The sequence below is a fragment of the Molossus molossus genome, unplaced genomic scaffold, assembly GCF_014108415.1.
Source record: "Molossus molossus isolate mMolMol1 unplaced genomic scaffold, mMolMol1.p scaffold_m16_p_14, whole genome shotgun sequence".
Taxonomy (NCBI): domain Eukaryota; kingdom Metazoa; phylum Chordata; class Mammalia; order Chiroptera; family Molossidae; genus Molossus; species Molossus molossus.
The window spans coordinates 4,334,969-4,360,851 of NW_023425349.1; the positions used below are offsets into that span (position 1 = coordinate 4,334,969).

The 25,883-nt window shown below is 55.9% G+C and overlaps 2 protein-coding genes across 2 annotated transcripts; one reads left to right on the forward strand and one right to left on the reverse strand.

Annotated features, from left to right (window-relative positions):
* Window positions 1–3,968: 3,968 nt before the first annotated feature.
* PRRT1B (proline rich transmembrane protein 1B) lies at window positions 3,969–15,649 on the reverse strand. The gene is made up of 4 exons (XM_036261698.1): window positions 15,640–15,649; window positions 5,912–6,378; window positions 5,003–5,146; window positions 3,969–4,118 (listed from the first exon to the last, which is right to left on the reverse strand). Exons 1-4 carry the CDS (start codon window positions 15,647–15,649, stop codon window positions 3,969–3,971), a joined length of 771 nt encoding a protein of 256 aa, XP_036117591.1.
* A 5,876-nt stretch (window positions 15,650–21,525) lies between these two features.
* Window positions 21,526–25,706, forward strand: UCK1 (uridine-cytidine kinase 1). The gene is made up of 7 exons (XM_036261143.1): window positions 21,526–21,629; window positions 21,913–22,072; window positions 22,529–22,625; window positions 22,817–22,959; window positions 23,048–23,142; window positions 24,718–24,766; window positions 25,120–25,706. The coding sequence occupies exons 1-7, from the start codon at window positions 21,528–21,530 to the stop codon at window positions 25,299–25,301; spliced, it is 828 nt and encodes a 275-aa protein (XP_036117036.1). The 5' UTR covers window positions 21,526–21,527; the 3' UTR covers window positions 25,302–25,706.
* Window positions 25,707–25,883: the final 177 nt, after the last annotated feature.

Here is a 25,883-nt window from a genome sequence, read left to right on the forward strand (position 1 = left end):
GGAGAGGCTCGCACACCTGTGTCCAGCACAGGCCTCGTAGAGCACGAAGCATGGGATGAGGAGGAAGAGACGATCTGCCCTGGCCGGTTCGGCTCAGCGGTCAGAGCGTCGGCCTGCAGACCAGAGAGTCTCGGGTTCGGTTACCACTAGGGCACGTACCTCAGTTGCAGTTTGTCCCCAGCCCTGGTTGGGGTCGTGTGGGTGGCAACCAGTTGATATGTCTCTCATGTAGACGTTTCTCTCTCTCTTCCTCCCTCTCTCCCTCCTGCTGTATCTGAAGATAAATGCAAAAATGTCCTCAGGTGAGGATAAAAAAAAAAAGACAATCTGGCATAAAAATGGGCACAAGGCTTGCCCCAGCCAGGTGGGTCAGTGGGTTGGAGCATGGTCTGGGGCACCTGAAAGGTTTCGAGTTCAGTTCCTGGTCAGAGCACATACCGAGGTTGCAGGTTCTATCATGTGGGAGGCAATTGATGTTTCTCTCACATCAGTGTTTCTCTCTCCCGCTCTCCTCCCCTCCTTTCTTTCCCCCTCCTACCCCCTCTCTAAAATCAGTAAAACATATCCTCGGGTGGGGATTTTTTAAAAAAGGCACGGGGCTTGAACAGGCACATTCTACAAAGAGAATCCAAAGAGCTGAAAAGCACAAAAGTCTCAACATCATTAGTGGTCAGAAACCCGCCACTCAGAGCCACATGGAAATACCCTACAGTTCCAGCCCCGGGGCTGCTGAACCCCCCCACCCTGGAAGACACCCCAGGGCGTGCCCGGATGCGGGGCGACTGGCTGGAGACTGCAGCCCCACGGCCTCTTCTCAGGTCTAGCGGGATGCACGCTGCTTCCCCGGGGGGCCCCTTCACCCGGGCAGACCCCACACACATTTCCCGCCTCTGAAACCAGGCTGTAACCCACCGGTCTTCTCTAGCCACACACAGGGCCCCTCAGCCCCTCAGCCCCCTCTGCACGGCTCCTAACGCTGTCGGATACAGTCTCCCACCCTGGACCGGAGCCTCGGGGAGCAGACTGTCTCCTCCACCCTGTGAACCCTGAAATGGGCTGCAGGCTCCAACGCACGCACACTTTCTTCAGTTATTTTCCATGACGTGATGCATGAGTACATCCGTGTGTGTAGATTCAGCCATGCAGCTCCCAGCCCCCGCCGGTCCCCCAGGCAACCACCGCAGCCCTTCAGAACGTCCTTTCGGGCTGTTCTTTGCACGTCCATGCGGACAGTGACACGGCACGAAGATCATTGACAGAGACCATCAGTCTGCCTCCCCCTGGTCCGGTCAGTCCTTCCGCTGTGGAGGGGCAGCCGGTCCCGCCTTTCCCAGCCGCCGGCCAGTCCGCGCGCGGCCCCAGGCTAGACTGCTCCAGTCGGCAGGGCTCGCTTGTCAGCCGCTCCCCCGGCGGTTTCCCAGGTTTTAGAGGCCTCCCCAGCACCCGAAGCTGTGCGCATGTGCTCCTAACCTGTCTCCTGTTCGCGGGACTTCACTCCATACTAAGCTCTTTAATCCACCTGGAATTTATTTTTATATACAATGTGAGAGTAATTTTTTCCAACCAGAGAGCCAACTCTGCTTATTATGAGTCCTCCTTGGCCCAATTAAAATGCCAGTGTGATCAGGTATGAAATTCCCCCACACTCGGGGTGTTCTCTGGGCGTTCGTTTTGTCTCACCAACCTGTCTGGAAAGCCATGCTGTTATCATTATTCTACGAGAAGTTTCAGTCCCTGGTGAAGAAAGTCCCCTGTATTCAACTTTCTAAGAAATTGTAAGTCTTAACATATTTTCCTTCTATATTAATTTTTAAAAACTTTTTTGTCATAGTTCTAAAAACTTGGTTTTCTTGTGGATGTTTCGTTAAATATATATATAACTTTATATATATATAATTATACATATATAAAGTTATATATATAAATAAAATTAAAAATAATTTTCTTCACTTGGGTCCAGCTCATTCTTATTACATTTATTCCTGGATTTTACTGTTTTTATCACTATTGTGAGTGGAATTTTTAAATAGTTTTCCATGTTAACTGATTATTGTTATTGACGATCATAATTTATTTTGTATCCAACTATTTTTACTGAGTTACCTTATTCTAATTTGTCACTGATTCTTGGATATTATAGCTAGAAAATCATTTTGTCTCTTTAAATGTTCATACTACAGATTTCACTTTATTTTACATTAGCTAGAACCTTAGAATAGTGTTGAATAGCCGGGCCAGTGTGGCTCAGTGGACGGAGCGTCATCCCATGGTCCGAGAGGCCCTGGTTCAGTTCCCAGTCAGGGCACGTGCCGGGTTGCAGGCTGGATCCCCAGTGGGGCGCATGCAGGAGGCAGCTGACCGAGGTTTCTCTCACATCAGTGTCTCTCTCTCTCTCTCTCTTCCTGTCTCTCTAAAAAAAAAAAAGTTGAATAATAGAGACACTAAGGGAAAGAACGCCCCTGGACCAATGGATCGATTCTGCTTATAATGGTGTCTAATGGTTTTAATCGCTCGCACTTGCTGTGCCACGCGCCGCAGCAGCCCTGGGAGCTCATCAGGAACACGGCCTCACCGGCCGCTTCCGCATCAGCCCCCTCTCCCTAAGGTTTCCCGGGCGATTCATGCACACGAGTGAGGGCACACTGGTCTCGGTGACTCCTTCCCACTCTGATTTTACTTCAGATTCAGAACAGCTGTCGCTGTGAGACTCTGCCAGGTCCTTTTCGACATCTACTGATCTTTAAACACATTCCCTCCTCTTCTGAGGCCGTCCCACGTGGGACAGTCTGGGACAGTCTGGGACAGTCTGGGACAGTCTGGGACAGCTGGTTCTGGCCCAGCCCCGTGTCCTGGAACACGGCCCGTCCCGCTCTGTCACCCGTTGCTCCTCCCTTCGGGCCTCGACCGAGCCCCCGGCTCCCGGCATCAGCACCTGCAGGGCTGAGTCGGGGCATCTGCCTGCACCACCCCCGGGCCAGGCTGTGAGCTGCACAGCGGCCCGAGCTGGTGCCTCCTCCTCTCGGTGCAGACGTGTGCACTGTGGTCACAGACCTGAGGATCTGAGGAAACTCTGGACCCTCCCCAGGAAAATGCCCGTGATCGGCCCCTGTCTGGCCGTCCTGACGCTCACGAAAGGCCCGCATACCTGCTGTCCCCTCGCCTCTGGCTGTGGGGGACCCTTCAGAAGCCCCCACGTCACTACCCCGCGTGCTCACCGTGAGCCAGGCGCCACCCTGGACACCACGGGTCCCCTCCCTGCACCCGCCCAAACTCCGGGGCAGGCTCGCGACTGCTCCAGTTCACAAGGGAGGACACCTACTCTCCCTGCGCGCACACTGAGGCCAGGACGGCGCTCGGGCTGGGGACTGGACACGGCGAGAAAGTTGCTGTCGGTCACAGTGCCCCCTGCTGGTGAGCCAGAGGGGCTGGTGAGGGGCCGGGTCCCTGCTGCAGACAGATGCTGCTCGCCCTCAGGGGAGCCGGGAAGGGACCCTCCGAAGTCCTGCCCGGGGTGTTGTTTACTGAGCAGACACGGGGGCCTTGGTTTCTGGGACAGGGCAGGGCACAGACCAACCAGCCAGGTGCTACCAAGGAGGGAGGAGGCCACTCCCAACAGCCCCAAGGGGGAGCAGCCGTGCCCTGCGGGCGCTGAGCTCTGGCTCCTTGACGGTTTCCCGGGGTAAGGTGACAGGCAAGGACCGTGGGCCTAGCCAGCACTGCCCCAGGAAGACCGCAGGGGGGTCACCAAAGAGGCAGGCTCCAGGGGGCCTCCCGCAGCTGGGCCTGGGACCACTGCAGACTAGAACAGGCCACAGCAGGGGCGGAGGCCCAGCCACAGGGGTGCCGAGTGCGCCCATCCCCCCTGCCCGGCCGTCGGTGGGCAACAGGTGGCCACACAGGGATTAAGGTCCACAGGGCGTCTGGCCAGGTGGGTGTCTGGCATCCGGGCATCCGAGCAGCCGGCAGCCTCACGGGAGGTAGAGCGCCACCAGCACGTAGATGACCCAGCTGGTGGACACGAAGACCCCGAAGAGCAGGCTGAACAGCACGAGAGAGCGGGCCTTGCGCGAGGCCTCCTCCGCCTGGGCCAGGTCCCCCCGGCTGAGGGCCGCCCGAGTCTGCAACGAGATGGGGCGAGTGAGCCGACCCGGGGTCCTCGTCCTCCCCACTTCCTCCCGGGCAACACCCTCCTGGCCAGGCCACTGCACCCCGGGACGCACTGGGAAGTGTGCGGGGATGGGTGCAGGCTCCTGGGCGCCCGCCGCGGGCCTGGCGCGATCTAGTCTCACAACACCCGATGTTGGGATCTTGGTTGCCCCCGCTTTGCAGATGAGGAAACCAAGGCTCAGAGAGGTTAAGTGACTCGCCCAGGGCCACACAGCTGGTGGTGGAGCCAGAATTCACAGGCAGGCCATGGCCTCCGGAGTCCCACCTTCTCCCTACAGTGCTGGCCGGCTGGTCCCTGGGCAGCGTAACCGGTGGGGGGCAGGGCTGCAGCCAGGTTGGCTTGGGCAGGATGCCCCAGGCTTGCCTACTCTGTCAGAACATCCTCACGTTGGCATCACTGCGCCCCCAGAGCCTAACCCTGTGCACGGCAGTGTTCGAGCGGTGGGGGGCCGAAGGGAGGGGGTGGGGGGCAGGAAGGGAGCTATTGAAATGGTGGGTGGGTGGACACAGGTGGGTAGCTGGGGGGTAGAGCTGGATGGGTAGAAAGAATGAGTGGGTGGGGGCGGTTTCTGCCCCACTGCACACAAGCCCCTGGGATGGGCAGCTCCTTGGGCCTTGTGGGTCCTTCGCACCTTTGTTGTGATTCAGCCCAACTTCCCAGAGCAGAGCTTGAGTGGCGGGGGCAGAGACTGAGGAGGGAAGGAGGTGGGACCGGGCAAGGGCCCAGCGACTGGACAAGGGCCCGGTTCCCACCCTCCTGCCAGGGAAACAGACCCCAGCTGCGGGGAGCGGGCCGTGTGGACCCCGACCCCGGCCCCGGGGCCCCTCGCCCTACCTCGTGGGAGTAGACGATGGCGATGAGCCCAGTGAGCAGGCAGCAGAAGAGGGTCACCAGCACAGACTCCATCATGTAGTCCTTGGGCAGGGGCCTGTGCTCCACCGTGGTGGGGGCTGGCATGCCGGCCATGGCGCTGTTGTACTGTGGGGACAGAGGCCCGACACCAGAGTGAGGACACAGCCACCCCCACCCCCACCCAGGGAGGCTGCAGGGCACCGAGGGGTCAGGTCAGGCCCCCTCTGCCCTCCCCACGGCCCGCCTGTCCCTCGACCCCAGGAGAACTGCCAGTTCCACCTTCTGCCAACTGCCCAGTCCAGGGTTTAGTGTCTCCATGTCCTCACGAGCTCCCCACCTGGGGGACCGCTAAGGTCTCCTCCAAAGGCAGCCCTGGTGTTCTGTTTTGTTCTATGTCTAATGCGATCATCTCCCACCCGGAGGCCCTGGGCCCCAGGCCCTCACAATGGCTCCCACCTTCCCGTCCTCCCCTCCCACTGAGCTGCACAGACCACCGCCATTCCCAAAACACTCAGGCTTAACTGCCTCTTTGCCTGTGCTGTGCCCTCGACCAGCGTGCCCTTCCTTCCCTGCCTGCATGCTCCTATTCACCCCTCAGAACCCAGCTCAAATGCCCCACTTCCGGGAAGCCTCCTGGGCTCGCCCGCTCCCCAGGCTGAGGCAGCTCTTGTCCGCCTCTGCAGGGTACCATGGTGACTTCTCACCACCGATGAGCACGCTCTCCCCCCAGGGCGGGGGCTAGTAGGGGGACTGCGAGGCACGAACCAGTAGGGGTGAGTGGACGTCAAGTGAGGGGTACGTGGGGGATGAGTAAGTGGGACGTAAGTTGGGCATGGAGCGGGCATCGAGCAGGGGACAGGAGGGTGACCGCGGGCTGGGTGCCTTACTCACCACAGGGAAAGGCGTGAACAGCTGCGGTGGGGTGGGCGCAGGGTAGAGGGGCGTTGTGGGCGGCGGGTACAGGGCCTGGGGCGAGGGCCCGGGCTGGAAAAGCACAGGCCCCTGCGGGAAGGGCGGGTACAGCAGGTGCACGGCCTTGGGGTCAGGTGGCGCGTAGGGAGGGGGCTCGCCCACGAAGCCGATGTTCGGGACTCCGCCGGCGGCCACCTTGGCCCCCTGCCTGGCATGGCATTCCGCCTGGGCCTGGGCGGGGGGCGCCCCCGAGGCTTCGGCCGGGGAGTCGGCGGGGGGGTTCTCCTGGGCGGGGGCACCACCCCCATCAGCAGCTGCTGCCTCCCGGGGCCCGCCATCCTCATCCAGGGGCTGTGGGCAGCGCGGGAGCTGTGGGAGCTGCGGGAGCTCGGGGCTCCAGGAGTCCTCGGGGGTCGAGGGGCTGGTGGTCTCTTTTGTGTCTTTTCCTGGGAAGAAATGTCAGGTTTTATGAGCCCTAAGAGGCCACTGGGCCAGATGGGAGCCCTCCCCCAAGCCCCGCAGCAGCCCCTCCAGGGAGAGAGGCACAATGCGTCCTGACCCTCAGTGGCTGTGCTGGGCTCCTGAAGGACACAGGCAGTGGCTGGCCTTGGCCTGCGCCTCCTGGAAGGCCCCAGGGCGAGCACACCCAGTGGACAGCTTCAGACCACACTGAAGCACCACCACCCAACCACCTCCACAAGCGACACACTCAAGGGGTGGGCGCAGGGGGTACCAGAGCCCTGCTGAAGTCAGTCTTGCTCTGTGTGGTGGGCCCTGCACAGCTGACCCTCCAAGGGAGTCAGAGCCCAGTGGTCAGTGGGCACAGCCAGTCCTTGCAGCTGATCAGCCTGAGTAAACCCCTCCCAGTGACGTGCCAACAGCAATCAAGACGCAATTACAACTGAAGGGTGTACAGTCCACATGAAGGGGGGCACCTCGAGGGACCAGCTGGGAAGACCGGGAAGACTGTGCCACTGGACCCTACAGGACACCTACTGCAATAGGCCACCCTAGGAAGCCCAGGAGACAGAGCAACTCTACTTAATGCGTAGAAGCAATCACAGGGAGGCAGCCAAAATGAGACAAAGAAACAGGTCCCAAATAAAAGAACAGAACAAAACTCCAAGGAAAGAACTAAATGAAATGGAGATAAGCAATCTAACAGATGCAGAGTTCAAAATGCTGGTTATAAGGATGCTCAAGGAACTTAGTGAGAACTTCAATAAATTTAGTGAGGGCCTCAAGAGCATAAAAAAGGACCAGTCAGAAATGAAGGAGGCACCAACTGAAATAAAGAATAACTTACAGGAGGAAAAAGGAGAAACATCTGTAACAAAAATTAATTAATTAAAAAATAAAAAAAAATTTTAAAGACAAAAAAAAAAAAAGAATAATTTACAGGGAATCAGTAGTAGAGTAGGTAAAGCCAAGAAGTAAACCATTGATTTGGAATATAAGGAAGCAAAAAACACCCTATCAGAACAGCAAAAAGAAAAAATAATTTTAAAAAAATGAGGGTAGTGTAAGGAGCCTCTGGGACAACTTCAAGCGTGCCAACATTTGCATCATGGGGGTGCCAGAAGAAGAGCAAGAATAAGAGATTGAAAAAATGATGACAGAAAACTTCCCTAACCTGGTGAAGGAAACAGACATACTACTCCAGGAAGCACAGAGAATCCCAAACAAGATGAACCCCAAGAGGTCCACACCAAGACACATCATCATCAAAATGCAAAAGGTTAAAGACAAAGAGGGAATCTTTTTTGTTTGTTTGTTTTTTAATCCTCATCCGAGAATATTTTTCTGTTTATCTTCAGATAGAGTGGGAGGGGGAGAGAGAGAAAGAGAGAGAAACATCAACGTAAGAGGGACACATCAACTGGTTGCCTCCCGTACAACCCCTACCAGGGCCGGAGACAAACCGCAACCAAGGTACATGCCCTTGACCAGAATTGAATCCGCCACTCATTGATCTGTGGGCCGATGCTCTATCACTGAGCCAAACCGACCAGGGCCAAAGCGAGACTTAAAAGTAGCAAGAGAAAAGCAGTTAATTACCTATAAGGGAGTTCCCATAAGACGGTCAGCTGATTTCTCAAGAAACTTTGCAGGCCAGAGGGAATGGCAAGAAGCATTCAAAGTGATGAAAAGCAAGAACCTACAACCAAGATTACTCTGTCCTGCAAAGCTACCATTAAGAATCAATGGCCATATAAAGAGTTTCCCAAACAAGAAAAAGCTAAAGGAGTTCATCACCACCAAACCAGTATCATATGAAATGTTGAGGGTTTTCTTGAAGAAGATAAAAAATATAAACAATAAAATGGCAATAAACACATATCTATCAACAATTGAATCTACAAACCAAATGAGCAAGCAGAACAGAACAGACTCATAGATACTGAGAACTTTTTGTTGGCTGCCAGATAGGAGGCGGGTGGGGGATGGGTGAAAAGATGAAGGGATTAAGTACAAATTGGTTGTTAGACTGAGGAACCTCAGAAGGAAGGAGGGCAGGAAGAGATAAACCAAAGAACTTACATGCATCTATGCAAACCAACGGACACAGACAATAGTGTGGGGAAGGCAGGAGGGGGGTGGGAGGAGGGTGGGAGTGGGAAGGAGGGGGGTCATTGGGGGAAAAAAGGGGGAACATCTGTATACTTTCAACAATGAAGATAAATTTTATTAAAATAAAAATGAAATTAAAAAGCAAACAAACCTGAGTGGGGTTGGAGAGAGCACCCTGAAGCAGGGCCCAGCTGCCTTGCAACCCCGGCCCTGACCCCCAGCGCCCACACAATAAACCCTGGAAGCAGACCTCAGCCAATCCCAAAGGCCCCTGCACCTCCTGGAGCATCCTGACCAGGTAAGCACCTCTGGGCCTCAGGCAGGCATTGGAGGAAGGGCCTAGGAAAGTGTTCCGGGCAGACCTCCAACCTGGACTGGCATTCAAGGCCCCACGGCACGGGTGGGCCGCCCAGGGATTGGCTTTGGAAGTTCATTTCTGAAGTGTCCTTGTGGCCATAGGAGGCGGAGAGATAAGTAAAATAGATACAGCAGTGACCGGTCAGCCTGGAGGAGCCTTGCTAACCCCTCCCCCCACCTCTCCCCCACCCCCAACAGAGCTGGCTGGTGGTGTCAGGGCCAGGCACCCTGGGGGAGGGATCCCCAATGGCAGAGAGTGCTGAGCTTCTGAGAGCTCCCCACCCAACCCCCTCCCAGCAGCCAGGGGCCTCACTAGGGCCTCTGCGCCTCACAGACTGCTGTGGGGTTCGCGCCCCTACGCCTTTATCCACGCTGAGACCGTTTCTCACCCCCGGACCTGGACTTAGTTGCGTGACTGGCGTGGTCACTGGAACATTGATAAATATCTTGCAACCAGAGGCTTTAAAACCTCTCTCTCACCCCAGCTGGTGTGGCTCAGTTGGTTGGAGCACTGTCCCGTACACCAAAAGGTCGAGGGTTTGATTCCCGCTCAGGGCACATACCTAGGTTGCAGGTCCGATCCCCAGTCCTGGTCAGGGCGTGTTCAGGAGGCCACTGATCAATGTTTCTCTCTCTGAACATGGCGAGGAGTAAAAAACAAATGAATATAGAAACCTCTCTCTCCAGGTTACCGGGGCCCAAGGAAGAAGACGGGATGGGAGCTGGTGTTTAATGGGGATAGAGCTTTAGCTGGGAAGATGAAGCTCTGGAGACGGATGGTGGTGATGGTTACAGCAATGTAACTGTGCTAAATGCCACTGGGCTGTACACTAAAAATGGGTAAGATGGTAATTCTTATGAATATTTTACCAGTTTTTTAAAATATGTTTTTACTGATTTTAGAAACATGGATCGGCTGCCTCCTGCACGCCCCCTACTGGGGATCACGCCTGCAACCCGGGCCTGTGCCCAGATGGGGAACAGAACCAGCGACCTTTCGGCGCACAGGATGATGCTCAACCCCTGAGCCACACCGGTCAGGGCTATTTTACCATTTTTCTTAAAAAGCCGATCTCTCCTGCTGATTCAAACTAAAAACTTTAGGCAAAGTACAAAAGGAAACTACACAAAGCCACTAAGGAGGGAACGAAGGCAGGCAGGCTGTGGAGTGGGGTGAAGCCTCAGAGAAGCGGGCTCAGCAGGCTGTTTCCCATTTCCTCTCATTTCCCGGAAGCTCGAAGCCCAGAGCCACATGACAGGCGCAGCGTGGGAGCTAAAACTCCACCGGGAACCCTGTCATTCTGGCCAGAGGAGCCAGAAGGGGCCTCTGCCGAGCGGACAGAGTGGGGGAATCGCAGAGAGAAAGGAGCGGCAGAGGGGGATCCCCTAGTTCTGTCTGTGATTCAGGGTGACCGATGTATCTCAGTTTGCCAAGGACTTTTTCAGATTAACTACTGAAAATCTGACATCCGGAAAAAACACTCAGTCCCAGGCAGCTGAGATGGTTTGGTTCGTCACCCCAGAATGGATCCACACAGTCTCAGACTCCCCCACAAACTGTGTATGTAGGGGACAGACCTGGCCCAGCATAAGAAAGACTTTAAAAACTAGATCACCAAAGCAGACAAAAACAATTAAGAAAATGGCAATAAGTACATACCTATGAATAATTACTTTAAATGCAAGTGGACTAAATTATCTAATTAAAAGACAAAGTGGCTAAGTGGATTAAAAAAAAAAAGACCAATCTATATGCTGCCTACAAGAGACTCACTCTAGATGCTGGGACGCACAGTTTCAATGTGAAGGGATGAAAAATATATTCCGTGCGAGTGTCAACCAGAAGAAAGCTGGGTAGTTATAGTTATATCAGACAAAATAGACCTCAAAACCAAGGCTACTAAGACAAGAAGAAGGCGAGACATAATGATAAAGAGGTCAACAATAGAATGCAACATTTATAAATATTTATGCACACAACATAGGAACACTTAAACATACAGAGTCCTAAAGGGAGAAATAGACAGCATTACAATAATAGTGGAAGACTTTAATACCCCATTTACATCAATGGATACATCATCCAGACAAAAATCAATAAGGAAACACTGGCATTAGCCAACACATTAGACCAAATGGACTTAACAGATATATACAGAACACTCCATCCAAAACCAACAGAATACACATTCTTCTCAAGTGACCAGGGAACATTCTCCAGGACAGATCATATGTTAGGCCACAAAACAAGTCTTAAAATTTAGAAAGATTAAAATTATATCAGGCACCTTTTCCAACCATGACAGTATCAATTACAAGAAAAATAAAACTGGGAAAATCACAATAACTGTAGATTAAACAACATGCTCCTGAAAAACCAATGGGTAAACAGAGAAATTAAAGAATATCTTGAGACAAATGAAAATGGAAATACAACACACCAACACTTACGAGATGCAGCAAAGGTAGTTTTAAGAGGGAAGTTCATAGCAATAAATGCCTACATCAAGAAACAAGAAAGAACTCAAATAAACAACCTAACTCACCCTCGAGGAACTAGATAAAGAAGAACAAACAAAGCCCTTAGTAGAAGAAAGGAAGTAAAGATCAGGGTGGAAATAAATAAAACACAGACTAAAATGCCCAGCTGGTGTGGCTCAATGGATTGAACCTTGTCCCATGGACTGAGAGGTCCCGGTTCGATTCCCGCTCAGGGCACATGCCTGGGTTGTGGGTTTGATCCCCAGTAGGGGGCATGCATGAGGCAGCTGATAGATGTTTCTCTCTCACATCAGTGTTTCTATCTCTCTCTCCGGTTCGATTCCCGCTCAGGGCACATGCCTGGGTTGTGGGTTTGATCCCCAGTAGGGGGCATGCATGAGGCAGCTGATAGATGTTTCTCTCTCACATGAGTGTTTCTATCTCTCTCTCCCGTCCTCTCTCTCTCAAATAAAAAATTAAAAAAAAACATTTTTTTTTTAAAGAAATACAGACTAGCCCAGCCAGTGTGGCTCAGTGGTTGAGCATCGACTGACATACCAAGAGGTCGCTGGTTCAATTCCTGGTCAGGGCACATGCCCAGGTTGTGGGCCAAATCTCCAGTAGGGGGCATGCAGGAGGCAACCAATAGATGTTCTCTCTCATGGATGTTTCTATCTCTCTCTCCCTCTCCCTTCCTCTCTCTCTAAAATCAATAAAGAAAAAATTTTTTTTAAAGAAATACAGACTAAAAATACAATTGAAAAGATCAATAAAATGAAGAGCTGGTTCTTTAAAAAGATAAACAAAATTGAAAACCTCTAGCTAGACTCACCAAGAAAAAGAGAGAAAAGAGAAACCTCAAAATTGGAAATGAAAGAGATGTTACAACTAATACCACTGAAATATGTACAAAGGATCATAAGAGACTACTGTGAGCAATTAATACACCAACAAATTTGACAACCTAGAATAAATGGATAAATTCCTAGAAATATGTAACTACCAAGACTGAATCAAGAAGAAATAAAAAATCTGAACAGACTAATTACTAATAAGGAGATTAAATCAGCAATCAAAAACCTTCTAACAAACAAAAACCCAGGACCAGATGGCTTCACTGGTGAATTCTACCACACAAAGAATTAACATCAATCCTTCTCAAACTCTTCCCAAAAATAGAAGAGGAGAGAACACTTCCAAACTCATTTTACAAAGCCAGCATCACCTGAGACCAAAACCAGACAAGGACACCACACGAAAAAGAAAGAAAAAAATCATCTACAGGCCAATATCCCTGATCAACACAAGATGAAAAAACTCTCAATAAAAGATCAGCAAACAGAATTCAACAATATACTACGAGGATTATATACCATGATCAAGTGGAATTTATTCCAGGGAGGCAAGGATGGTTTAATATCCACCTATCAATCAACATGCTATACCACAGTAACAAGATGGATAAAAACAGTATGATTATCTCAACAGATGCAGAAATCTTGACTAATAACAGATGCTGTTGTTTTAAGCCACCAAGTTTTGGGGTGGTTACGCAGCAAAAGCCAACTGGTAACTGGTACAAAGTCTTCTCTGGTAGCTTGTCCAGAGAACTGGAAATGACCCAAATGAGGGCCACAAAGGGAGAGACAACAATGGCCTAAGCCAGATTGGAGGCAAGGGTGGATGGGGTGTGGACAAGCAGACAGACTCATGCAGTACTGAAGAGGGTACCAGGGCCTGACAGCGCATGGAGGCGAGCAGGGGAAGGGAGTTGTCAGGAGGGACAGGGCAGAGTAGACTTCTGTCATCTCCTCCCTCAGTGTCCGGGGCAGGGCTGGGCTGGTGGATCTGGGATGAGGGTCTCCTACGGTCAGGAGTGGAGCTCAGGGGCCAGGCAGCTCATCTTTAAAAACACCTTAGCGGGTTGTGGGGATGAAATGAGTATATGTGTGTGACGGGAGCAGGCTCTTAATTAACACTGGCTACTGCTATCTAAAGTTAGAAGGTAAGGTCCTGGCCAGTTTGGCTCAGCAGTTAGAGCGTCGGCCTGCGGTCCAAAGAGACCCGGGTTCAGTTCCTGCTAAGGGCATGTACCTCGGTTGCAGTTTGTCCCTGGCCCTGGTTGGGTCACGCGGGTGGCAGCCACTCGATGTGTCCCTTTCACGTCGATGTTTCTCTCTCTCTCTCTCCCTCCCACTCTACCTGAACAAAAAATGGGAAAGTGTCCTCAGGTGAGGATTAAAAAAAAAAAAAAAAAGAATAAAGTTAGAAGGTAAGAAAATGCAAAGGTGTCCTGCCAGTTTGATGAACCTATAAGAAGTGAGGTGTGTGTGTGTGTGATGAAAGCCACTGGGAAGTGAGGTCCACCCTTAAAATCAGAAGGATTTGTGACTGTTCAGTCCAGGGAGCTGGGCTCTTCCAGGAGGACCCCTCTAAGGGGCTGAGGGGCTGCTGATCTACTGGAGGGGGGGTCTGACCTAAATATCCCTGCCCCCTGGCACCAGCCAGACTCCGCGCAGTAGAGACCTGGCTAGACTCTCAGGATTTCCAGGGCAGCTCCCAACCTCACCCACCCAGCCAAGGGCTGGTGTTTTAAAATAATCAAGGCCACACCGCCACTGGGGAACCTGGGGAATGAGAAGCACTGTTTGCTGTCTAAGCCAGAGGGCCATCAGGTGCCACTGGCTGACTTAGTGATGAAGTTCTGGTCCAATATCCACCACCCCGGCGACGCAAAGCCCCAAACCACCCTCTGAATATGTGGCTCCACAGCGGCAGCAGCCAGCCAGGCACTGAAGCAATCCCACGTGGTTTTTATTGAGCATCTGCTATGGGCCTGTGTTCTAGGTCAGAAATACCATTCTGTACACAAACCCTGTGAAAATACCATTGCTTGAGCACGCTCCCCTGCCTGGGGGGCTGCTAAGAGGGTGAGGCTATGCAGGTAAGAGGTCCGAGTGGCTAGCAATGACAGTGCTGTCAGCTGCTGCCATCAGTAAGCATCTATCAGGTGGCAGGCCCTCCGTGCCTAGACATCTGCGCTAATGCCGAACCAGCGCAGCCATGGCCAGAGCCCGGGCTGGGTGGTCTTACAGGCAGGAACGTGGCTTGGCCTCTCCACCGCCTCCTCTCCTCCTCTGTAAAATGAGGGTGATAACAGGAACAACCACATGACCAGGCTGCCTTCTGAGAGCTCGTGTCACAGGTGGGCTTTTCTGTCCCCATTTCGCAGGTTGGAGAACCGAGGCTGACTGCAGGTAACCGGAGCCTCAGCCGCAGAGCCAGGCGGGAGGCGGCCCCCGGGGGACGCTGGCACGGACGCGGCACCGGAATGCCCAAGGGGCCGCCGGGCCCCTGCCCCAGTTATCGAAACAAAAACCGCAGTTTCCCTGGGCCCCGCCAGGGCAAATACCTGGCCCGATGGCGCGGAGATAGGGCTGCAGAGTAAATAACTGCGCTGGCGGCGCTGCCTGCCGGGCTGGGCGCTCGGATTCTCGACACCCGAGCCTCCGCGGGACATTCCGGCGGGGAGGGCCGGGAGGGGCTCAAGGGTCGCGGGCGGCGGTGGCGCTTGGAGCCGGCGGATCCCCGGGCCCGCCCCTCTTCGCCGCCGCATCCCCCGCCAGGAGCGGGTCGCGGAGCAAATCCAGGTCCCCCGCCACCAAGGATGTCGCTGGAGCGCGGGGCAGGGCTCCGCACCGTCCACCACCCCCACCGCCCTCCAGCCTGGGGGCTCGGTTCCCCGCTGCTTCCAGGGCCTGGTTCCGGGGGGGGGGGGGCGTCGGGCTTCCCCGAACGAGCCAGTCCGCGGTCCGGTCCTTGTCTGCCCGTCTCTCTGGCTCGCCCCACCCCCGGGGTCCCCGATTCAGTCTTGGGGTCTCTTCCCTCCCTTTAGCCCAGTTGCTAATCCCCCTGGCCTGGTTCTAAGGGCTTGGGCTTGGCCAGAGGGGTGAACCGTCCCCAGAGGAAGGATGGCGGGTGGAGGAGGGGAGGGGACAGTGCCCCCAAACCGCCCCTGCTCGAGCCCCTGCTGCCCACCTGGGGGGCTGCAGGGGCCCCAGGGCCACGCCAAAGGCCACCTCTTCCTCACTCTCCCTCAGGGGCGTCCACAGGGCTGGGGGGGGACAAGGCCGACGCTGCCCGAACTTCCCACGCAGGTCCTGGTCCCCCGGTCCTGAGGGTGGTGCCCAGCGCAGGGCCGGACTGGGGCCCGCGGAGACAGCCCCCGACCCTCCGCCCGCAGGCCTGCGGCGCGCACCCGGGCTGGGGCGTAGCGCGCACGGGCCCCGCGTCCTCACCTGCGTCCATGGCGCCGGCCGGTGGCGGGGCGAGCGGGGCGGCGCAGCGCCCTGCGCCCGGCACCTCCCGCCGCCGTCGGGCCCGGCTCCGCTTTCGCCGCCGGCTCGGGTTTCCTGGTGCCGGCTGCGCGGCCGGTTAATAATTGACCGCCCGGGCTGCCCGCGGCTGTGTCAACAGGTGGCTCCCTGCGCCCGGCGCCGGCCGAACCTGCGTGCCGCCCACCCGCGGGGCCGGCAGGTCCCGAGCTCCGGCCGCGCTCGCCGAGCTGGGGGCGGGGGCGGGCAGCCACCGGGCAGCTCTGCGGGGCAGGGCGACGCGTGCAGAGCCCAGCGGCCGGAGACGCGCCACGGGGCCCGCACAGCTGGGCATCGCGGCCGCGAGGCTCCGGGGAATGAGGGCTGCGCAGTCCCGACTGACGCCCCGAGAAGGACCGAGGGAAAGAGGGAGCCACCACTGGAACAGCACAGTAACAGCTGCCACGGCAAGACCCACCAGTGGAAGCTGAACTGTGTGGGTCTTTGGAAGTGGTTTAAACAGAAACAGAATTATGTGCACAAAATTCCTCCTGCAAGATACTTAGGCAGAACGAAGGGAAAAGCAGCAAGTTCACAGGGCCCAGCCTGGCACACCTCAGCCTGGTGATCACGGTCAGCATCACTAGTGGAACACAGGCCACGGTGTACACCTGTGGTGCACTGAGCGGCGGTCCCTCTCCTCAGTGGCACCCCTCCCAAGAATGCATGCACCCCATCACACCAACCCTCAGGCAAGCCCGAGTTGAGGGGCACTCTCCAAAACACTGTGATGTCTTTCCTTTTAATTAGAATTTCCATTTGGCTCTTAAAATCTACATTTTTTTTTCCTCAAAATGTCTTCTCTGATGTTATGCAGTCTAATCCATGTACTTCCTTGTCAAACGGTTTTTTAAAACTCTTTACTTGAAAATAATTTCAAATTCAGGAAAAAGTTTGCAAGAATGGTATACGTGACCCGATAATGTTTTTTCTAAGCCCTGCCCGTCCCTCCCCAGTGCAGAACCCAGTTCGGGGTTGTGTGTTGTATTTAAGGGTCATGTCCTCATTGCTATAGACCCATATTATTTATTTAAAAAAAATTTTTTTATTGATTTTAGAGAGAGAGGAAGGGAGAGGGAGAGAGAGAAACATCGATGAGAGAGAACATCAATTGTCCGCCTCCTGCATGCCCCACACTGGGGATCACACCCAAAACCTGGGCATGTGCCCTGACCAGGAACCGAACATGCGGCCTCTTGGTGCATGGGTCGACCAGTTCTAGAACCCTCAGCTGTGTGGGGCCTGTGGCTTTGACTCCCACCCCCTAAGGCACGAGCTGGTCCTGGCCCTTTATAGGCAGCTCGGCTCCAACCACTGGTTGGCTTCCAGGACCCTCTTCATTCAGGAGCCTGGGTAGCGTTGACTGTGGCTGGATTTCCCTTTCCTGTCTTGGACGGGCAAATCGGGCACTTCTCTGTGTCAGAATGTGCGTGCGGGTGAGTCCGGTCGTTGACTCCCTGCACCTGCTGAGTTGCTCTCTTGACCGCAAGTCCGTTTGCAGCCGCGAGCCTTGGGTGAGCCATGGAATCACTCTGCTCCTCAATTTCCTCATCAGGAAAATGGGATAATGATGGTACCCACATCACAGCGTTTGTTAGAACCAAGAGCAGAGACCGGCCTTGAGAGCTCCCTGGGCAGACTAAACCAGCTCAGTCCTGCTAAGCTTAACTGAGCTGTTCTGCAAGACTAACTTGACCTGGGTCATTTCTTGCTCATGCTTCTGGAAATCATAAGCAAAAAAAAAAATAGTTTCCCAAAATTGACACAAGGTAGCCACTAACCAATTTAGTATTATTTAGGAAAATTCTAATGCAACGAAGCAGTGGGGAGAAGTCACTGCCGCTCACGGTGTAAGCTTCTTTACCACAACACGCCTCCGAGCCTCGTTCCGCGCTTTGGTTGGAGAATTTCCGGCTCTGAACTGTCTGGTGTGTGCAAAATAAACTGTGACTGATTACTACTTCGGTGACTCGTTGGTTTTACTTTCTGAATGTTTGGCAGGTTGTCCATGCTATCCAGCCACAGCCACGCCAGACCAGAAGGGTAAACACCAGGACACAACACGGTTTTCCCTGGAAGACGGGTGATGGGGGAGTCTAGCTTCCCCATCTGTATCTTTTTCTGCAGTGGGCATGGGTTACTTCTGTGACTAGGAAAATGGCAGAACACGCTACTTGAGATGTCAGACACCCGGTCAACTGTAAGTGCTGAGCCTCAGCTTATGTTCAAGAAAGGCTTAACGCCCTGGTCAGTGTGGCTCAGTGGGCTGGGTGTTGTCTCGTGCACCAGAAAGGTCACTGATTCAATTCCCAGTCAGGGCACATGCCCTAGTTTCAAGGCTTGACCTCCAGTAGGGGACATGTAGGAGGCAGCCAATTGATTGATGTCTCTCTCGCTCTCTCCTTTCCTCTCTCTAAAATCAATAAAAACATGTTTCTTTTTTATTTTTTTTTAATCTTCACCTGAGGACATTTTTACATTAATCTTCAGATAGAGCTGGAGGGAGAGAGGGAGGAAGAAACAGAGAGAGAGAAACATCGATGTGAGAAAGATACATCGATTGGTTGCCAACCACACAACCCCAACTGGGGCTGGGGACAAACCGCAACTCAGGTATGTGCCCTTGGCCGAAATCAAACCCGGGACTCTTTGGTCCACAGGCAACACTCTTACTGCTGAGCCATACCAGCCAGGGCTCAATAAAAACATATTTAATAAAACTAAAAAGAAAAGCTTGAAGATGTGATTGGGGCGGACTGGCGTTTCTGCAGGTGGCTGGATTGGCAAAGGGGGTGACAGAGGAGGGCGGCCTGTTTCCCGTGCGCATGTGAACTCGAGGGGTTGGGGGGCAGTGAAGACAGGAGCAGAATCCCAGAGGGTAGTCACAGGTCACTCTACAAATTCTGCCTCCCCTGGTTCTGAGAAACCCGCACCCCGAGAGCGGCAAGTCTCAACCCCCTTGCTCAGCGCTTAGTGCGCGGCAAAGGCTCCGAACGAGCCAGCCGGGCCCCGCCTGCATGCTCTCCAGACAGACATGAGCCTGCAGGATCTACTACGTAACCAGCGTGTTAGGGGCTTTCCAAGAGAAATGCCGAGGCGCTGAGAACAGGACTAGGCTGGCCGATCCAGCTAGGCAGGGGCCAGAGCCTCTTTGGGGAAGGGATGCTGAGAAGCGTCAGCGGGGAACAGGGTGGGCTCCGGGAGGAAGGGTGTCCGGGCCTGGGCTTGGTGGGAGCGTGTCAGCTAGATGAGGTGGGGTGTTGGCTGGTGTGGGTGTGAAGAATGGGCTCCCTTGGCTGTGTCTATGAACTGGCTGACCCAGGAGGGCCCCCCACCCCCCGGGTGTATAAGATCCACAAAGGCCAGAGTACCAAAAACACAAAAGATAAGAACATACAGTTAATAGACAAATGCAGAATCAAAGAAAACACCCAACAGGCACTCCTCTGGGCCGGGCCCTAGGCCGAGTCCTCTGTGTGTTTGCGGCATGGGAACCTCGCCTGTCATTTCCATGTCCACAGTTAGCTAAGCTACCCCTCGGTGTTGCCAGCCTGCACACCTCCAGGGACACCAGCCCTCACAGGAGCCACGCCCCAGGCAGCAGCCCAGCCACAGCAAATGTAAGCTCCTGACAGGATTTCTCCAACAACCTTCGAGATCAAGTCTCCCCTGCCCCCCAGGGCCTGTCTGCCTTTGCAACCCTTAGATAAGACCCCGTGGGGCTGACCAAAACTCCACTTTTTGGTTTGAACTGACCAATCCAGCCTTAGCCCGGGAACCCCAAAGCACTCCACCCAGAGGCCCTATTAAAGGGATGTGCGCCAGGTCCTGCCTCTGGCTGCAGTCTGCACTGTGCCCTCGAGGCGGGCTGTGTACTTCCTCCAGGACCCGTGAGTAATAATGTCTCTACTGCAATTTCTCTCAGGTCTCTTGCTGAACCTTGTTCACTTTCCAGCACCCTGTGCTCCACTTAACAAATATTTTCTAAATTTTTTTGATTTTTTAGAGAGGAAGGGAGAGAGAGATAGAAACATCGATGTGAGAGATGCATCAATCGGCTGCCTCTGGCACACTCCCCACTGGGGATGGAGCCCGAAACCCAGGCATGTGCCCTGCCTGGGAATCGAACTGGGACCTCTCAGTCCATGGGATGATGCTCAATCCACTGAGCCACACCGGCTGGGCGCCACTTAACAGATACTAATTTAACAAAGTCATGATGTCCCCTCCCTTTGGGAAGTAAGGAAACAGCGATCACGTCACTGCCCAAGGTCACTCAGCAGAGGCAAGGTTTGTACCCAACTCTCACCCCACAGCCTGGCTCCTAAACCTGCCAGGCTTACTGAACGGGCGGGCGCATGGCCCTCCCATTTTGAGCGCCTGTTCCGCTCAGGTAGGGGGTGGCTTTCTCATGCTGACCCAGCTGCCCCTTCATCAGCTTCCCTCAGTGCAGGTCCACAGGGCTCAGGAGGCCCAAGGCCCCTTGCACTTGCCGCCTGACCGGCAGCCGCTGCCAGGAACCCCTCCTGAGGTGAATACTTCTGAAGTTAAATAAACAGTGATTTCACTTGATGTTTGCCTGTTGCTCTCTTCTCTCCTGCATCATGCTTCGGCACCATCAAATATTCATGGAGTGTTCACAATGCATCAGGAACCAGAGCTGCAAAGAGTCTTGATGCCCCGGAGGAAAATCTACAATGAGTCCATCAGTATTTGCCTTCTCTGCACCAGGCACTGAAGGCACAGGTGGAACAAATCGACCCCATCTCTGCCTTCTTGGCTCACAGCCTGCCTGGTGCATGAGTCTAAACAGTCATCCCTTGCCCTGGCTGGTCTGGCTCAGCGGTTAGAGTGTCGGCCTGCGGACCAAGGAGTCCCAGGTTCGATTCCGACCAAGGGCATGTACCTCGGTTGCGGTTTGACCCCGGCCCCAACCGGGTAGTGCGGTGGCAACCAATCGCTGTCTCTCACATTGATGTTTCTCTCTCTCCCTCTCATTCTGTCTGAAAGATAAATGTAAAAATATCCTCGGGTGAGCATTAAATAAATACATATAAAAAGTCATCCCACAACATTTACCCACCACCAGCCCAGGGGTTGAAGAGTGCGGACAGTGGGGAGCAAATGAAGGTTCTAGCGGGGGAGCGGCTGGGTGGCACGACCGGGAAATGTTGGGGAAATGCTGGGAGACAGGTGGCCCATGTGCGGATGGCCTGGAGAGGAATGGACTTGGCGGGCTAAGGCAGTGACCCGATGAGAGGGCAGAGCCCGGCGGTGGAGCCGGGAGCGGACGGCAGCGGGCAGGTGCGGAGGGGCGGAGGTGGATGCCCTGCTCTCGGGGTGACCGCACTCGAGGCGGCCAAGCCAGTTCCGGTGACCTCGGAAGCCCCACGCGCCGACCCACGTCCCCACCCCAGCCCTGCAGTCCCGGGGTATCCCTGCCGACGGCCCCACCCCAGGCACCGGAGATGTGGATGGAGGGAAGCTCCCCGGCCACGGCCCTCTGCTGAGGAGGCCGCTGGCGTCTGGAAGCTCCCGAGCGCGACGCCGAATGCCTTTTGCAATTTGCAGCAAACATGCGGCACACAGAGCGGCGGACACGCGGGCGCCAGCGAGGCGCGGCAGCCGGGCTCGGCCCACGCATGCGCAGCGCCCCCAGCCGCCTCGGACTACAACTCCCGCCACACCCCGCGCGGCCCCCGGAAGTGGAGCTGCGGAGGGGCGTCTCCAACCCTGGCGAGGGGGCGAGCGAGCCGGCTGGTTGCGGGAGGCGGCGGCCGCGAACAACCCGATGCGAGCGAGCGGGGCCGGACATGGCTTCGCCTGGAGGCGACGAGGGCGCCGGCCCCGAGGCGGACAGGCCTCACCAGCGGCCCTTCCTGATCGGGGTGAGCGGCGGCACCGCCAGCGGCAAGGTAAGGGCCGGGCGGCCCGGCGGCCCGTGCCAGCTCGACGCTGCCCGGAGGGGAGACCCCACCGCGGCGGCCCAGGTGCTCCTCCGGGTGTGGGCGGGGCGGGCCGGGGCGCAGGCAGCGGCGGGGCGCCCGCCCTTCCCCCGTTGGCCCGGCCCTGGGGCCCCGGGTCCTTGCTGCCCCGCGGGCCGGTGTCTTCGGGAGCCAGCGCCGAGCAGGGCGCCCAGGAGGCCCGGGTGCCGGCAGGAGGCGGGGTTCAGGCGGGATCCGCCCTCCTTGTCCCCAGTCAACTGTGTGTGAGAAGATCATGGAGCTGCTGGGACAGAACGAAGTCGACCACCGGCAGCGGAAGTTGGTCATCCTGAGCCAAGACCGGTTCTACAAGGTGCTGACCGCGGAGCAGAAGGCCAAGGCCCTGAAGGGACAGTACAATTTCGACCACCCAGGTAGGTCCGGAGGCCCTGAGGGTGCGGGGCGGGCCGGGGGCTTCCTGGTGGAGCTGATGGACCTGGCTGAACCCTGGACAGGCCCATAGAAGCTGCTGACTCCCTTGGTTGGAGCCAGTCTGCCTGCAGAGGGCCTTAGGGGCCTTGGCACCCACCTGCCTACACCCACCAATCTCTCAGCGTTACCTGGTCAGGAAACCCCCGTGTTCAGACCTCTGAGCAGACAGCAGCCTGGGCAGTGGCACTCCTGAGGTCAGCAAGGACAGGTCCATGCTGTGGTGTGCAGGACTGCAGAGGGCTCTGCAGATGTCAGCTGTTGGGGCAGCTCTCCAGTTTCTCAGGCTCCTTGGTACCACCAGCACCCAGCTGTGGCCGCTGACCCCAAGGCAAAGGAAGTCCCCTCCCTTCCCAGCACAGGCCACCTGGATTGCCTTGCCTTTTGTCCCATCCCTGCAGATGCTTTTGATAATGATTTGATGCACAGGACACTGAAAAACATCATGGAGGGCAAAACTGTCGAGGTCCCAACCTATGATTTTGTGACTCACTCCAGGTAAGCAGGTGGTTCCTGGGAGCCAGTTAGGGCGTCCCTTCGAGGGCTTACACACACCACCCCGCAGCAGGCCCTGACCCCTCCCTTGGTTTCTGTGGACACCCCTCTCCCACCGTGATCTGTTTCCTGTGGAGTCAGTGCCCCGGAGGTCCTCTCTGCAACAGGGCCCATTTCCTGCTGTCGCCTTGCAGGTTACCGGAGACCACGGTGGTATACCCTGCAGACGTGGTCCTGTTTGAGGGCATCTTGGTCTTCTACAGCCAGGAGATCCGGGACATGTTCCATCTGCGCCTCTTTGTGGACACGGACTCGGACGTCAGGCTGTCGAGAAGAGGTAGGGTGGGCTCAGCCTCCCTGCCTGGGGCCGAGGCTGGGCGCACGTCCTCGGGTCTGAAGGTGGCACCTGGCTCCTGTCTCTGCAGTTCTCCGAGACGTGAACCGCGGGAGGGACCTGGAGCAGATCCTGACCCAGTACACCACCTTCGTCAAGCCAGCCTTCGAGGAGTTCTGCCTGCCGGTACCCGCCTTGGGAATGCCTTTCCTCCCTGTTCAAAGACACTATACCCGGTTCCACGGGAGCTGGGTCGTGGATGCACGTGGTCTGACTTATAAATAGAGAGTGCAGCTTGCACCCAGCTACCCAGGGCAGTTCTCAGCTCTCCAGGCCCCCTGCCCTTGCTGCTCCCTCTGCCTAGAGAAGCCCTGTCCCCCCATTCCATAGCCTCCCTCCTCCCTGCCTCAGGCCTTCACCCAGGTCACCGGCATTGCCTTTGCAGCATGACCCCAAAGACCCCTCTGCTCTGGCCTTTGCCTGCTGTGTTCCCAGGGTGTTCTGGTCATCTGACAGCACCGTCTGTCTTGCTTACTCCCCCCCTACAGGGTAAACTCAGGGCAGGGGTTTGTCTCTTCAGGCCACAAGCGCCCCCTGGCGCACAGTAGGAGTGAGGGCCTCACGTCACCGGCCGTCTCTAGGCTGTGCTGGCTGGCGTGCTCCGGTCCGGCCGGAGTAGAAGGGATTCGCGCTTGCGCAGATGCCTGTCTTTTCCTCCGCCTTCCACTTGTAACTGAACAGGGCTCCTGATTCTGCTCAGGCTGGAGTGTTGTAGAGGGAGACGAGCAGTATGTAAAGGTAAAAGTACAGCCCAAGGGAACTGGCCCCAGGTCTCCTGCTTTAGGTAGTAGGACATGAATTCTGTGTGTTGCTGGTTAAAGAAAACCCTTTTAACTTTACATTCATGTTCTCTGACATTTCTGAAAAATACTAGAAAACTTAACTTGTTACAGTGGACACCAGATCTGTTTGGTGACCCTGTGTGGGGGCAACACCGGCCTCGCCAGAGCCCCCAGAACCCTCCTTGAACTGCCCTCTCCCTTGCCCTCTCCCTCTCCCTCACCCTCACGTGGAGCCACTGCTTCTGCCCAAGCTGACCGGTCCTTCCCACCCCTGCCAGCAGGAAGACCTCTCCCGCCCTCTCAGCAGTGAGCCTGCCCAGGGGAGCGCCGGGCCCTCACGGGTGTCCCCTTCCTACAGACACAGCTGCCCCAGGACTCCTCCCCGCCTGCCTCTGTGCTCATCTCGGGACATACTGCCTTTGCCCAGATTCACGTGTCAGTACCACCAAACAGCTCACAGGTCCATCCCATGGGCTACACCGTTTTCTCCCTGCCCTCCCTGTGCTCTGCCAGGTTCAGTGTGTGCCCCTCGGCAGCCCCGCCCCGCCCTAGCACAGGCCTGGCGAGAGCGAGCGGTGCCCAGCATGCTGGCAGCAGCACGGCGCCGTCCTTGCACGCAGTGCGCCCCTGGCTCCTCCGGGGTGCTTGCAGGAGGTCCCTGGTGGCGGAGGAAGCACCTCACGAGCGGTGGAGGGTGCCGTGCTTCTCCTGGCCCAGAGAACGAAGTTGTTGGCACAGATAACTGTCCCTGCAGCTGCTCAAAGGATTGAGCAAGAGCTCAGCACTTCAGACATGCTCACCCACCTTCTGCCTCACTCCCTGGAGCACTGTTCCTCACACCTGGCTGATCACTCCCCAAGTCCGTCACCTTGGGTTGGGGGGTGGACAGATCCTGACGAGAGCCTGCTTTGTGTTGCAGACCAAGAAGTATGCCGACGTGATAATCCCTCGCGGGGTTGACAACATGGGTAAGACCAGGCCTGACGGCTGCCCGACTCCTGTCTGCTCCCAGAGCCACGAGGCAGGCACTGCCCCGCCCCACCCCAGCACGGCACCGGCACCGGCAGTGTCACCTGTCAGCTCGCCTCAGCAAAGCTGGCGGGAGAGACATGTAGAGAACTGGTTGACAAAGTCACTGTTAGCAGAAACCCTCGCGGACCAAGCCAGCAGGTCCAAATGTGCTCAGGTCCAGATGTGCCTTTTCTCTGCTGAGACTTGGTGCCAGACAGGTGTCCCCGCAGGGTTTCAGCGAGGGGGGCTCCTGGGCAGTGTTGCTGGTGGGTGCAGGCAGCTAACACGCTCTTGTCTGTCTTCGCCGCAGTTGCCATCAACCTGATTGTGCAGCACATCCAGGACATTCTGAACGGGGACATCTGCAAGTGGCACCGTGCTGGGGCCAACGGGCGGAGCTACAAGAGGACGTTTTCTGAGCCGGGAGACCATCCCGGGGTGCTGACCGCCGGCAAACGGTCACACCTGGAGTCCAGCAGCAGACCGCACTGAGGCGTGGCGCTGGGCCTCTCGGCAGGTCCCCTCAGGTGCCCACCTGCCCCCAAAACACACCTGCCACTTCTCCGCGTCTGGGACAGCCCATGGTGTAAGGGTCAGGGCGACCTCAGCAGCAGGGACCCTGGACACATGTCCCAGCTCTGTGATGGGGTGAGGACAGTGACTGCACCTGCTTCCTTGGGGTGCGGGGAGTTGGACGCCTCCAGGCACTCAGCAGTGCCAGATGGCCAGGTGGCAGCCTGGATGCTCGTGCCCGGGCAGCACACAGGCTGTGTAGTTGGGGAGGACTGGAGAAACGGCCTGGACACGCTGCTGTCCAGTGTATCGACCGTGATCTCCCAGTGAGTTTTCTGGTGTGATCTGGTCCTCACACACGTACAACTGACCCTTTGAAATATTGTTTTGTTACTCATCTCAGTGTTTTGTGTCATTCTGTAACACCGGGCTAGTTGTGGTCTATTAACCCACTCTGGCAGCTGCCCGTGGGCGCTGGTCCAGCGTGGTGCATGCTGACTGCGGTGCACAGAGATGTCCCCTTTCCCTGGCCTGTGCTCCAGGGCGGGGCGGGGAAGGAGC

What these genes read in the sequence shown, in the direction of transcription:
- PRRT1B (XM_036261698.1), bottom strand. An exon ending in TGTTCACGCCTTTCCCTGTG is followed by an intron (nt 5,147 to 5,911) that starts GTGAGTAAGGCA and finishes CTGTCCCCACAG; the next exon opens with TACAACAGCGCCATGGCCGG. An exon ending in CCATCGTCTACTCCCACGAG is followed by an intron (nt 4,119 to 5,002) that starts GTAGGGCGAGGG and finishes ATCTCGTTGCAG; the next exon opens with ACTCGGGCGGCCCTCAGCCG.
- UCK1 (XM_036261143.1), top strand. Translation starts at nt 21,528, where the DNA reads ATGGCTTCGCCTGGAGGCGACGAGGGCGCCGGCCCCGAGGCGGACAGG. An exon ending in GCGGCACCGCCAGCGGCAAG is followed by an intron (nt 21,630 to 21,912) that starts GTAAGGGCCGGG and finishes CCTTGTCCCCAG; the next exon opens with TCAACTGTGTGTGAGAAGAT. An exon ending in TCGCGGGGTTGACAACATGG is followed by an intron (nt 24,767 to 25,119) that starts GTAAGACCAGGC and finishes TCTTCGCCGCAG; the next exon opens with TTGCCATCAACCTGATTGTG.